This window comes from Phoca vitulina, unplaced genomic scaffold (assembly GCF_004348235.1).
Source record: "Phoca vitulina isolate PV1807 unplaced genomic scaffold, GSC_HSeal_1.0 scaffold59, whole genome shotgun sequence".
Taxonomy (NCBI): domain Eukaryota; kingdom Metazoa; phylum Chordata; class Mammalia; order Carnivora; family Phocidae; genus Phoca; species Phoca vitulina.
This window is the reverse complement of record NW_022589762.1, coordinates 607,043-621,143: the sequence shown is the minus strand read 5'-3', so window position 1 is coordinate 621,143 and position 14,101 is coordinate 607,043. Positions and strand designations below refer to the sequence as shown.

Below are 14,101 nucleotides of genomic sequence, written 5' to 3'. Positions count from 1 at the left end.
GATAGGTCATCACAGGTGAAAAAAGTAAATTATGATCAACAATGTTACAAACCACTAATATCTTAGTTACTAATAATCTTTGATTCTAAATTCAAACTCTCTGATTATCATCTGGCTCCCCGTGCAGCTTTTCCAAGGAGAGATGTGTATATTATTGCAGTTCACGTGTCAGCTCACATACCAGTATCAGTGTTTTGGAAGGGCCTATCTGCCCACTTCAACATAACTGCCTCTAAGGATTCTGGAAATATTAGGATTCTGGTCCGGAAAGTAGCAAACCAAAACCCGATTATGATGTCAACATCAAAATCCTATCTCCCTGGTCCCGCCTAATTTGATGTGTCAGCTGGCCTCCCTGGAAGACATTTCTATTTCATCTCTCTTTAACCACAAAACTAGAACTCTACTTCAGGATCAATGAATCAGAATTTATATGCTAGTGTATATCTTCTAGCAATTTTTAAGAAGTTGTGAAGTTTAGGGAAGTGTTAATAAAGATGTGTTTTGTGTTAGGCATTATACTAGTCACTTTACCTAGATTATCTAATTTAATTCTAGATAAGCTTCAGGTGTTATTTTTTTTCCCCCCATTTTATAGGGAACAGAAGGTTCGAAGGGGCTAAAAAATCTGCCCACCAAACAGCTGATACCAGGAAATACAAATTCAGATTTCACAGGGATTCCAAAGCTTGTGCTCTTAAACCTAGAAAACATCAGGGCAGACAAGGAAAAAAGATAAATAGCAGACAAAAGTAACTAAAGGATTATGTAACTAAGACCAATTTTGATAGCAAAATCCTGCTGATTTCATTTTTACCCTGGTTTTCTATTTTTCCCCTTCCTTCTATCATTTGTCAATATCCCTTTCTATCCAACTGCTTGACAACTTCCCCTTCTTACCTAACTTCCTACTCCATGGATAAAACTAGAAATAAAACCCATTTAAAGCACGTATGTATGCCCCAATGTATATGTAACCCTGTGTGCTCTGTCAGTTCCGAGTCTGGCTCCCCATTCCTCCAGACCTCTTACTGAGTCTGCTCAACTGTAAAAAACTTGATGGCAAGAAGTTAAGACTTGGCAAAGGCCCAAGGAAATCAGCGTCTTTAGGACAACTGAAATTACACAAATGTTTATTTTCACACAATTCTCATTATAAATTAAAAAAATAAAAGCTCAACTGTACACTGAACTCAAGCTGCATGCTACAGAAGACTTGGGACTTCACATGTGTTCCAGAAGGAGATCAGAACACAGATGGCTCACACAGCCCTACTGCTCAAGAGGCCACGCATCCTGCCTTCAGCTCCTCAAGCCACAGTCACTTCTCATCTTTCAGGCCGTTACAATCTGGCTTTCTGCCTTCATTAATGAAAATGAAGCGCTCTGGCAAAGTCAGAAATGACACCTTGATTGCCAAATCTCTTTGCTCTCCCTATGTTGATTCTTGGAAGCATTAGATACTATATTAGATTATCATTTTGTTCAAGTTTTCTGTTCCTTTAGCTTCTTATTCTCCTCCAACATGACTACTCTTCCCTCATGTTTCCTTAGCAATCTCTTATTTCCTGCCTATTAAATATGCTGCATTCTTGGGGCACCTCGCTGGCTCTGTTGGTAGAGCATGCACCTCTTGATCGTGGGGTTGTGAGTTCAAGCCCCATGTTGGGGATACAGCATACTTAAAAAAAAAAGTGTGTGTGTGTATATATATATAAATATGTGTGTAGATATATATGTGTGTAGATATGTATGTGTATATATGTATATATACACATGCTTCTCAGTTTGTTTACATGGCCCTATAATTTGATATCCACAACCTTGGTGATCTCATCCATACCCACAGCTCTACCTGGGACCTGTGTGTTGTCCATATAGAAGTTCCAACCTTTTGGGGTGCCTGGCTGCCTCAGCCAGTGGAGTGTGTGACTCTTATTTCAGGGTTATGGGTTTGAATGCCACACTGGATGTAGAGATTACTTAAAAATAATATTTTTTTTAAGATTTTTTATTTATTTGTGTGTGTGTGTGTATGTGAGAGAGAGAGAGCACAAGCAGAGGGAGCGGCAGGCAGAGGGAGAAGCAGGCTCCCTGCTGAGCAAGGAGCCCAATGCGGGACTCAATCCCAGGACTCTGGGATCATGACCTGAGCTGAAGGCAGATACTTAAATGACTGAGCCACCCAGGCGTCCCTAAAGATAAAATCTTAAAAAAAAAAGTCCCAACCTCTCTCATAAGCCCAACTCGTATCTGTTCACTTGGATTCCTAAAGCTATTCCAACTCCAAGGTTTATCACCATCCCTCACCTGCTCCTCTTATTCCTAATCTCCATCCCTCCATCCAGTTGCCTACCCCAGGAACCCTAAGTCTTTCTTGACTACTTCTTTCCGCTCACTCATTGCAACCTGAAAGTCGCCAAGTCCTACAACTACCTTTGTAGGATCTGTGCAATGAGGCTCCTGCCTTCTCTTCATCTCTTTTGCTGCTACCGTGGTTTAGGCTTTCCTACTTCTTGACCTGAGAGGTAAGCCCAAACCTCCTTGTCTGTTCCCAGTCACCAGCTCCTTCTCTAACAAAAATGTAAGCCTAAAGCAGTAGTTCTTAGTGTGGTTCTCAGACCACTGCATCAAGGGTACTCTGGACTGCTTATTTAAGCTGATTCCTGACTAGAACATAAAATTCTCTGGAAATAGGGCTGGCAATCCCCATTTTAACAAGGTCTTCCAGGTAATTTTTATGCTCATTAAAATTAGAGAGTCAGCCAAAGGATAAGTTCCATATTCTTTTTAAGGTTCACACTCAAAAAGCTATAGTACAGATATACACTGTGGTCTCAATCCAGTTGGATGCAGACTGCTATAGGGCCCAGCAGGATATAAGCCAAATATAAGTATACTTTGAATTCAGTTCAAATAGCTTATGAAGGCAACCCAGCTAAATTAGAAAATGAAAATAGAATAGTGAAAACTAAAAGATGATGATAGTACTGAAACAGAATTTTGTTTGTGACAATTTCGGAAATAAGCAGACCTGAGCTGAAGGCAGATACTTAAATGACTGAGCCACCCAGGCATCCCTAAAGATAAAATCTTAAAAAAAAAAGTCCCAACCTCTCTCATAAGCCCATGAGCAAAATTTGGGGAAGATATGTGTGATATGACCTGGCAAAATTTGGGGAAGATATGTGTGATATGACCTGAAACTGCTGCTTTGTGTTTCAAACTTATAAAATGTAAGCCTCTTCCCTTAACCCATCTCTTAAAGAAAATGGTGGATAACTATATTTTGGTTTTTTGGGGTTTTTTTGGGGGGGGGAGAGGGTGGGGGGGCAGAGGGAGAAGGAGAGAGAATCCTAAGCAGGCTCCACACCCAGTGCAGAGCCCAACGTAGGGCTCAACCTCATGACCCTGAGATCATGACCTGAGCTGCAATGAAGAGCCAGACACTTAACTGACCAGGCGCCCCCTGGTACACAAACTTTATTTTGAAAAACGATCTGAAGTTGGATCTTTTCTAATTACAAAATGTTCATTCCATACAACTGTGCTTTCTCTCTATATCCTCTCCCTCAAAATTTGAAAATCACTGTGTATGATGAGAGAGGTTATTCAAGTATAAAATAATCATGTAAATACTCTAGAGGGCGAAAAAAGTTGACAAGCACTGGTACTGAAAAGTGGAAAATACAGAGAAGTAGAAAAAAGGAAAAAAAAAAAACAACCCAAATTTTTGTTTTGTTTTGTTTTTTAAACCACAAGTCATACTTAGCCTACTAGGATATTAAGTTCCACAAAGGCAAGGACTCCATTTTATTATAACTCTAGTAATAAAAATCGTGCTTGCCACTTGGTAAGCATATCAGATATTTGATTAAGTAAATGATCTAAATTTTAGATATTAGTTTCCTATCCATGACACCTAAAATTTCCTTCTAAAAGCCAAACTTGTAATTCATTATATTTAAAAGGATTTAGGGCACCTGGGTGGCTCAGTTGGTTAAGCGTCTGCCTTCAGTTCAGGTCATGATCCCAGGACTCTGGGATCGAGCCCCACATCTGGCTCCCTGCTCAGTGGGGAGTCTGCTTCTCCCTCTGCCCTCCCTCCTCCCACCCCCACTAGTGCTCTTGTGTTCTCCCCCTCCCTCTCTCTCCCTTGCAAAAATAAATAAAATCTTTAAAAAATAAAACCCAGGCGCCCCTAAAAATAAAATCTTCAAAAAAAATTTTTTTTAAAGATTTATTTTTATTTGACACAGAAAGAGCGAGCACAAGCAGAGAAAGCGGCAGGCAGAGGCAGAGGGAGAAGCAGACTCCCTGCTGAGCAGAGAGCCCGACGTGGGACTCGATTCCAGGACCCCAGACCATGACCCGAGCCAAAGGCAGCCACTTAACCGACTGAGCCACCCAGGCGCCCCTAAAAAATTTTTTTAGAAAGAAAAAATCAGGGGTGCTTGGGTGGCTCAGTCAGTTGAGTGTCTGCCTTTGGCTCAGGTCATGATCTTGGGGTCCTGGGATCAAGCCCTGCCCTAGGCTCCCTGCTCAGTGTGGAGTCTGCTTCTCCCTCTCCCTCTGCCCCTCCCCTCCACCTGTGCTCTCTCTGACAAATAAAATCTTTATTTATTATTATTTTTTAAAGATTGTATTTATTTATTTGACAGAGGGAGAGAGAGAGCACAAGTAGGCAGATAGGCTGGCAGTGGGAGAGGGAGAAGCAGGCTCCCCGCTGAGCACAGAGCCGGATGTGGGGCTAGATCCCAGGACGCTGGGATCATGACCTGAGCCGAAGGCAGACGCTTAACCAACTGAGCCACCCAGGCGCCCCAAATAAATTTTTTTTTTAATTAAAGATTTTATTTATTTGACAGAGAGACACAGCGAGAGAGGGAACACAAGCAGGGGGAGTGGGAGAGGGAGAAGCAAGCTTCCCGTGGAGCAGGGAATAAATAAAATCTTTAAAAAAAGAAAAAATCAGGGGCGCCTGGGTGGCTCAGTCGTTAAGCGTCTGCCTTTGGCTCAGGTCATGCTCCCAGAGTCCTGGGATCGAGCCCCGCATCGGGCTCCCTGCTCAGCGGGAAGCCTGCTTCCCCCTCTCCCACTCTCCCTGCTTGTGTTCCCTCTCTTGCTCTCTCTCTCTCTGTCAAATAAATAAATAAAATCTTTAAAAAAAAAAAAAGAAAAAATCAGGTCAAGCAAACAATAAGGACAAGAAAAAATAATTTTAATTTGAAGTGAAGTCAGATCTACTAAAATACTGAGCTGTTTACTTTGGGTTATAAAACCTGTTTGCGGGGCACCTGGGTGGCTCAGTCCTTAAGCGTCTGCCTTCGGCTCGGGTCATGATCCCAGGATCCTGGGATCGAGCCCCGCATCGGGCTCCCTGCTCAGCAGGGAGTCTGCTTCTCCCTCTCCCACTCCCCCTGCTTGGGTTCCCTCTCTCGCTGTGTCTCTCTCTGTCAAATAAATAAATAAAATCTTTAAAAAAAAATTAAAAAAAAAAACCTGTTTGCCATCTAAGACAAGTACACCATTAGAGAATATATTATCAAAAGCATTTTTTTTTTTAAGATTTTATTTATTTATTTGAGAGAGAGAGACAGAGAGAGAGAGCACATGAGAGGGGGGAGGGTCGGGAGGGTCAGAGGGAGAAGCAGACTCCCTGCCGAGCAGGGAGCCCGATGCAGGACTCGATCCAGGGACTCCAGGATCACGACCTGAGCCGAAGGCAGTCGCCCAACCGACTGAGCCACCCAGGCGCCCCAAAAGCATTTCTATAGTATATTAGAGATGACCTTTCTTAGGATCTTTCCCACTTTTAGTATCATTAATCTTCAAAAAAGGCAGCATAAAACCAGATAAAGCAAATACAAAACCTATTAACTGGTCAAATTATAACATTTAACAATATGTGCTATAACCCTTGGCACTCATCTTGAGGAATGCTGCTGAGATATTTAAGTTACAGGTCTCTAAACTCTTGAATTGTACAAATAACAGCATCTACCCAGTAGTCACAGTTGTCATTTTTGACTCTGGGCATTTATCAAAGATGCAGCAACTTATGGTCCAGGGGCTTTCGGAGCAAAGGCACCAAGAAGCTGGGAGAATATTTCAACTATGAAGACCTATTCAAAGAAGGGTTATTACCACCTGGAGGAAATGAGGTGGGGAAAGGCAAGTAACACTTCTTAAATAAACACCATATGCCAGTGTTAAGCTAGAGGAATTAAATGCGTTCTCGCATTCAATCCTCGTAAGAGCTTAAGAACCCTGTGTTTCAATTGGGCCAAGAAACTGACATTTGTTGGCATAAACCTTTATGGATTTGATTCTTTAGATTTTTTAATGTGTAAAAATAAATTTGATTTTTTTTTTTTTTAAAGATTTTATTTATTTATTTGAGAGAGAGAGAATGAGAGAGAGCACATGAGAGGGGGGAGGGTCAGAGGGAGAAGCAGACTCCCCGCAGAGCAGGGAGCCCGATGCGGGACTCGATCCAGGGACTCCAGGATCATGACCTGAGCCGAAGGCAGTTGCTTAACCAACTGAGCCACCCAGGCGCCCAATTTGATTTTTTTTTTAAGCAGGCTCCACACCCAGCATGGAGCCCAAAAATAAATTTGGTTTTTAAATAATTATAAAACTATAAAAAAAAAGGAAACAAAAAACCCAGCCCTCTGAACCAAGTATCATAATTAATACATACCAAAGAGGAAACTGAGGGTCAGAAATAATAATTTACTCAAACTAACATGGCAAAGCTGAAAGACTTTTTTTTTTCCCCTGAGAGAGGAAGGGGCAGAGGGAGAGGAAGAGAAAGAAGCCCAAGCAGGCTCCATTCCCCTGCAGAGCCCCACATGGGGCTCGATTTCATGATCCTGAGGGTCATGACCTGACCCGAAATTAAGAGTCAGATGCTTAACTGACTGAGCCACCCAGGCACCCCAAAGCTGAAATACTCTTAAAGCCCAAGTTCTTCTACAAGAAACCACCCCCCCAAGGTGGTTATTATTCTAAGTCCAACTTATAAACTATGTCAATCAGGTTGCTAAAGAAATTTGAATCCCGTGGAAGGAAATCAACCACTGATTACTGAAACTCAACATTTTGGTGAAGACACTAGGTTAACAGCTGTCCTGAGGTATTTTGCAGTCAACATTTCCACAAAAAGCTCTCCAGTCCTCTTTTTGGTATTTTATAAAGGATGAACTATTCATTCCCATGTGGGAAGATAACTTAGCAACAGATTTCCTATTTTCCCACATTCCTAGAATTTATTTTTTAACTTTTTTTAAGGATTTTTATTTATGGGGTGCCGGGGTGGCTCAGTTGGTTGAGCGTCTGCCTTAGGCTTGGGTCATGATCTCAGGGTCCTGGGACCAAGTCCCACATCAGGCTCCTTGCTAAGCAGGGAGTCTGCTTCTCCCTCTGCCTGTTGCTCCCCCTGCTTATGCTCACTCTCTCTCTGACAAAAAAATAAAATCTTAAAAAAAAAAAAATTTATTTGAGAGTGTGCACACACAAGCAGGGGGAGGGGCAGAGGGAGAAGCAGACTCCCCACTGAGCAGGGAGCCCGATGGGGCTCGACTCCAGGATCCTGAGATCATGACGTGAGCCAAAGGCAGATGCCCCACACATTCCTAGAATTTAAAAGCATTCGAATTTGAAGTATTATGAGTTATGTTAATAAGTGATCTCTGTTGTCCTGAATTTCAGCCCCTTATTTACCATCCTGACAGACATTTCCAACTGGAGGTTTCTTGGCCCCTTAAAGAATGTCCAAAAAAGTTTGTCCTCCTAACTTCCCACTTCATTAATAGAACCACCATTCTCCTAGTTAGCCAGGTCTGAAATTCAGTATTTAGCATTGGACTTGGAAGAGAAGTCAACCATTAGTCAATGTCTGGAAAGTCTCCCTGCAAAATGTGTCAACACTGACACACCAAGTCCATTCTCAGTGCTGCCACACCAGATTAACCTAGTAGGAATTGATAGCTTACAATATTAGTTTGTGTTTCTTTAATCTTCTAAGAAAATGGTATGCTTTCCATTTATTCAAGTTTTATACTTTTAGTTTTATATAGTTTTTTCATTTAGGTCTTATTTACTAATAATTCATAATAATTTAGTAATTTTTGTAACCATTATAAAAGAATCTATTTTTTTTTTTACATGCTAACTGGTTATTGTTGGGATCCAGAAAAACTATTAATTTCTGTATATTTTCTCTGTAGCCAGTCACCATTTTTGTTTTTTTTTTTTTTAAGATTTTATTTATTTGACAGAGAGCGAGAGAGCACAAGCAGGGGGAGCAGGAGAGGGAGAAGCAGGCTACCCGCTGAGCAGGGAGTCGGACGTGGGACTCGATCCCAGGACCCTGGGATCATGGCCTGAGCCAAAGGCAGACGCTTAACCGACTGAGCCACCCAGGCGCCCCACCAGTCACCATTTTAAACTAATTACTAGTTCTTATTGCTTTTTAGATGTTGTATTTTTGTGTGTGGGAAATCACATCTGCAAAAAATCTTTATTCTTTCCCAGTTTGTATATAATTCTTATTTCTCCATCTTAAAGGAATCTAGGGCCTCCAATATAACAATGAAGAACAGTGAAGACAGCAGGCATCCTAGTTGGTTCCTAAAATATAATTCAAATACCTTTATGTGAACACAATTTTTTTTAAGTAAACTCCACACCTAATGTGGGGCTCAAGCTCACAGCCCTGAGACCAAGAGTTGCATGCTCTACCAACTGAGCCAGGCAGGCTAATTTGAATACCTTTAAACTTTCTCAACTAAGTGGTATGTTTCTGTAGGTTTCTAACTTCTTCCTTAGAAGACAATACTTCCCAAGTGCATGGTGGTGGGGAACAGGGAGACAGAGAATTCCAAGCAGACTCCCCACTGAGGGCAAAGCCCGACTCGGGGCTCAATCTCATGACCGTGAAATCATGACCTGAGCCAAAATTGAGTCGGACGCTCGACCGAGCCACCCAGGCACCCTTCACTTTGTATTTATTACAAAACCTAGTATAATGATTTGCTGACCAAATATTTTCTCTCTAGAAATCATTCAACTCCTTAATTAGCTAATGCTAACTAGTGAATTCTCTATAATAGGTAAGTGAATAAACATTTTATAATCTTATAATAGGAGCAAATTACTCACTGTAATAAGGTCATCTCTTGCTCTGAGGACTTTGAGCCTTGCTTGATTCATCAAATTAGACATCTGACTGCAAAAGGTATGGAAAAATAGTATCAGTATAGCATAAGAAAAAAACTGCAGAGAAATAAATATACAGCTTCTTTTGTATGTACAGATACTTCTCTTTGTATATACCCCAGAGAACCCCACTGAAATACATTTAGTGGTTTCTACCAACTTATTTTCAAAGATAAAGTATTTATTGAATGCTTACCAAGTGGCAAGCATTTTCATATCAGTTATTACAACTTTCTTTCAATAATCCTGTGATGCTTCCATTTTCACAAATGAAGAAAAAGAAATTACACAACTTGCCCAAGGTCATACAAGTATATTAAGTGGTCCAGTTAAGACTTGAGCCCATACCTACCTGACTCCAAAGCACCTGCTCTGTCCTCTTGTCCCACTGACTTTTTTTTTTTTTTAATTCAAGAGAGAGAGAGTGAGAGAGAGAGAGCACAAGAGGGGGTAGGGTCAGAGGGAGGAGCACACTCCCTGCTGAGCAGGGGGCCCGATGCGGGACTCGATCCTGGTACTCCGGGATCATGACCTGAGCCGAAGGCAGTCACTCAACCAACTGAGCCACCCAGGCACCCCGTCCCACTGACTTTTTAAAGCTTCCTTAGCTAATACGGTACGAGGATCTACGTACATTTTCTTCTGCTGCTCAATCTGCTTTTCTTTCTTCTCGTAGTATTCCATAATCTTCAGTCTTTGGGTTTGCACAAGACGACCTTTCTCAATGTTGAACTCTTCCTCTGCCTATCAAGGAAACAATTATTATTAATTCATTACACCAGATTTTGAGTTTTATTTTAAGCAGCTGGCAACCAGCAGCACTGTATTCCATATCAAAAAGTCAGTTTATTATGACTTGTCTTCAAAATTTATTTCTAATTTACTCAAAAGGGATAACCAATGATTTTCGACATAAATGATGAACCAGAAAACTAAAAATTTGATCTAGGATAACAGTACCCACGGGTGCCTGGCTGGCTTAGTTGGTAGAACATACCACTCTTGATCTCAGGGTCATGATTTTAAGCCCCCCACGGTGTGTGGAGCCTACTTAAAATAAAAATTAAAAAAAAAAAAAAAAAGATAACAGTACCCAGCCACAAAGTTAGAAGGATATATTCAGATAGAAGATTCTGTATGTGAAAAAAAATCATTATGTATTCTAAATTTAATCCATTTGACTACAGAATTTGGAGCTTACATCTGGGTTACTGCCTAAAAAAATTTGGTCAAGTAATCTCAGTCTTAGTCCTCCCTTATAAAATAATAAAAATAGTATTCTTCGGGTGCCTGGGTGGCTCAGTTGGTTACGTGTCTGACTCTTGATTTCAGCTCAGGTCATGATCTCAGGGTTGTGAGATCGAGTCCCACGTTGGGCTCCAAGCTAGGCGTAGAGTCTGCTTGGGATTCTTTCGCTCCCTCTGCCTCTCCCACCCTACCTCCCTTTAAAAAAATAAATAGAACAGTATTCATTCCTCATAGGTCAAATAAGTAAGATAAATCTAACAGTCCTTTTAAAATTATAAGTTATATAAATGTAAGTTGTTTATGAGTGTAAATTACTGAGCAGTTACTTTTTAATTTTTTTAAATTTTTAAATTTTTTTCTATTTTACTGGGAATACAAAGCAACATTACAGTTTCAGATCATTAAATAAACAAATGTGGTGATACAGTACAACAACAATCATGACCTGAATTCTGGGAGTAAGTAGTTTTCCAGTGCAGGGGGTAGGAGAAAACCACATTACTCAGCTACCAAAGGGTTTTGGCTTTAACTCAATGGCTGGAAGGAGTGCCAGTCCTGGTCAACCATCCATGAATCTTTTTCTTTCTTTTTTTTTAAGTAGCTCTATGCCCAACATGAGGCTGGAACTCATGACACTGTGATGAAGAGTCACATGCTCTACTGACTGAGCCAGCCAGGTGCCCCCATCCATGAATCTTCATCACAGCAAACTGGAATCTCCAATGTTTCAAACTAATTGTAGGAAGAGAGAATAACTCTAGGCTGACGTATAAATTGATCTAGATGACTACTAAAGTGTCCTCCATTCATAAGTTGTCAAAATCTTCAGAGTGACTGTTGGAGCAAGGAGGCTTTCGTATGCTCCCAGTTATATAGTGTGCAGAGGCTAGGAAGCATTAGTCCTGCTAGAGCACCTTGTGCTACCCCTCAAAGACCGCCTGTACATATATACAACATGCCTGTCACAGTTCCAGCTGTTTCTGTGTTAAGGTCATCTTCTGCACCTCCTGTTTTCTCAATGATGGCTCCAAATGTGCTACAGAACAAAGCCAGAAAACCTAGCGCCAACCGACTGAGCCACCCAGGCGCCCCAGAAAACTCTTATTATTAAGTATAAATCAAATATAGAAAGACTCTGAATGACAACCTAGAATATATTTTATAAAGAAGTTTACAGTAACTGATCTATGTTAAAAAAAACCAAAACATTTTAACGGACAAACTAGCTTGCAATTAAGTTTTTTGGGGGAAGAATATACTTAGGATATCAAATAAAATCAAAGTGTGGAATTATTAGAGAATATAAAGCAGGATTAAAGGGAAATACTCAAAGAGAAAGAAAAAGCGGTCTAACTAGAACACGCAGAGAAAGCATGCGGTATACTGTGTCTGCTCCCGGACTAGAGCTAAGCGGCCAGAGTGAACGCTCAGCACCCTCTCAAGGAAGCACAGTTCTGCCTTGCACCAACGGCAGGCGCCACCAGAAGAGCGACAGAAGCCACTGGAGGAAGACGACAGGACAGCCCTCTTCCAGCAGTGTAACACCATCACAGGAATGGCTCTATCTAGACAGCTGACTACTGCTGGAAGAGTGGTCATTTTTTTAAAAGGTGATCTTACCAGTGTGTCAGATGTCTATGATTTTTAAGCAGTATGAAATGATTTTACAAAGTTAGCTAGAGTCGTCCACTTGAATGTTTAATGGCTGACACAGGTATCTGAGCTTTTATATTCTAAAAGAAATGCCTGGGGCACCTGGGTGGCTCAGTTAGTTAAGTATCTAACTGACTTCGGCTCAGTGGGTTCCCTGCTCAGCGGGGAGTCTGCTTTCCCTCTCCCTCTGTACCTCCCCACCCTGGTGCTCTTTCCCTCTCAAATAAATAAAATCTTTACAAATAAATAAATGAAAAGAAGTGCCTAACAGCTTTCTTCTATACCTATCATGGGAAATAAAGACGATTGTGTTATACGAGATACAATGCTTTTTTTTTTTAAGATTTTATTTACTGGCCAGAGAGAGCGAGCAAGCGCACAAGCAGTGGGAATGGCAGGCAGAGGAGAAGCAGACTGCCCGATGAGCAGGGAGCCCCATGCAGGACTCAATCCCAGGACCCTAAGATCATGTATGACCTGAGCCAAAGGCAGCCGCTTAACTGACTGAGCCACTCAGGCATCTCGATATAAGACTATTTCAAATAGGAATGCATTTATCAGCTGAAATAGAATTTCTACATTTGTCCCAGAGGGATATAAGGGCACTAGTCATACAAGAAACTGAAGTGCTCCTATGACCATCAAACAAAATTAAACAATACTCCATCAGCTGTTAGATTATAGTAGTGGTAGGCAAAAGAGTCTTTTCTTCCTTAAATGATAAAAAAAAATTTTTTAAGATTTTATTTTTAAATAACCTTTACACTGGAGCTCAGGAGCACTGTGAATGAGGGCACATCGTGCTAGAGCTCTCAGAGTTCTTGGGGGAAATGTTGATAGTACTGACGACCCCCATCCTCTGCACCAGCGCTGTGCAGCTCATCTCCACAACACCGGCAGCCTCTGCCTGAGCTTCCAGAATGCCCAGGACCTACTGCTGGGGGGACCACTGTGTGCCTGACTGCGCTTCTGGATACAAGAGAGAAGCTTGTAAACAATGTCACTCCTGCAGCATCTGCCAGGGCACAGGACCCTACTCCTGCACCTCGTGTAACACCAACCTCGTTCTGTCCCCCTTGGCACTGCAGCACCACCTGCTTCCCAGGGCACTATCTTCATGACAGCCGTGCTTGTCAGCATAGGTTTTTATTTTTTTTCTTTATATATATATTTTTAAGATTTTGTTCATTCACTTGAGAGAGTAAGGGGACACAAGCAGGGGGAGAGGGAGAAGCAGGCTCCCTGCTCAGCAGGGAACCCGCCGACGACGTGGGGCTTGATCCCAGGACCCTGGGATCATGACCTGAGCCGAAGGCAGATGCTTAGCCACCCAAGTGCCCTTGTCAGTGTAGGTTTTTAAAAATTACCTTTTCCATGGGGCGCCTGGGTGGCTCAGTCATTCAGCGTCTGCCTTCGGCTCAGGTCATGTTCCCAGGGTCCTGGGATCGAGCCCTGCGTCGGGCTCCCTGCTCCGCGGGAAGCCTGCTTCTCCCTCTCCCACTCCCCCTGCTTGTGCTCCCTCTCTCGCTGTGTCTCTCTCTGTCAAATAAATAAAGTCTTTAAAAAAATTTTTAAAAATAAAAATTACCTTTTCCTCCTTTCCTGCTCTTCTGGAGTCATTGAAGGAAATACGAAGTTCTTGCTTCCATACTCTCTCACCTGATAGCCTTTATTTTTTTTTAAGTTTTTTTTTTTTTTAGGATTTTATTTATTTATTTGAGAGAGTGAGTGAGTGAGTGAGAGCGAGCACGAGAGGGAGGAAGGTCAGAAGGAGAAGCAGACTCCCACTGAGCAGGGAGCCCAACGTGGGGCTCAATCCCAGGACCCTGGGATCATGACCTAGAGCTGAAGGCAGACGCTTAATCGACTGAGCCACCCAGGCACCCCTGATAGCCTTTATTTTTATTTAAAAAAAAAAAGTTAACCTACAAAGGCATATGGATGCCATTAACAGATTATAACTCAGGTATCAGCC

The 14,101-nt window shown here is 41.8% G+C and overlaps 1 protein-coding gene and 1 non-coding gene across 2 annotated transcripts in view; both read right to left on the bottom strand.

Annotated features, from left to right (window-relative positions):
• Positions 1–14,101, bottom strand: part of ATP6V1E1 (ATPase H+ transporting V1 subunit E1) — a 35,589-nt gene that overhangs the window by 13,922 nt on the left and 7,566 nt on the right. The window contains exons 3-4 of the mRNA XM_032390806.1: positions 9,860–9,969; positions 9,169–9,235 (exon numbers count right to left, since the gene is read on the bottom strand). Coding sequence (XP_032246697.1) covers positions 9,169–9,235; positions 9,860–9,969 — 177 coding nt within the window. The remainder of the gene's footprint in view (positions 1–9,168; positions 9,236–9,859; positions 9,970–14,101) is intronic.
• Positions 11,858–12,061, bottom strand: LOC116623705. Its single transcript, XR_004297739.1, has one exon. It is a non-coding gene; the product is annotated as a small nucleolar RNA SNORA74 (small nucleolar RNA).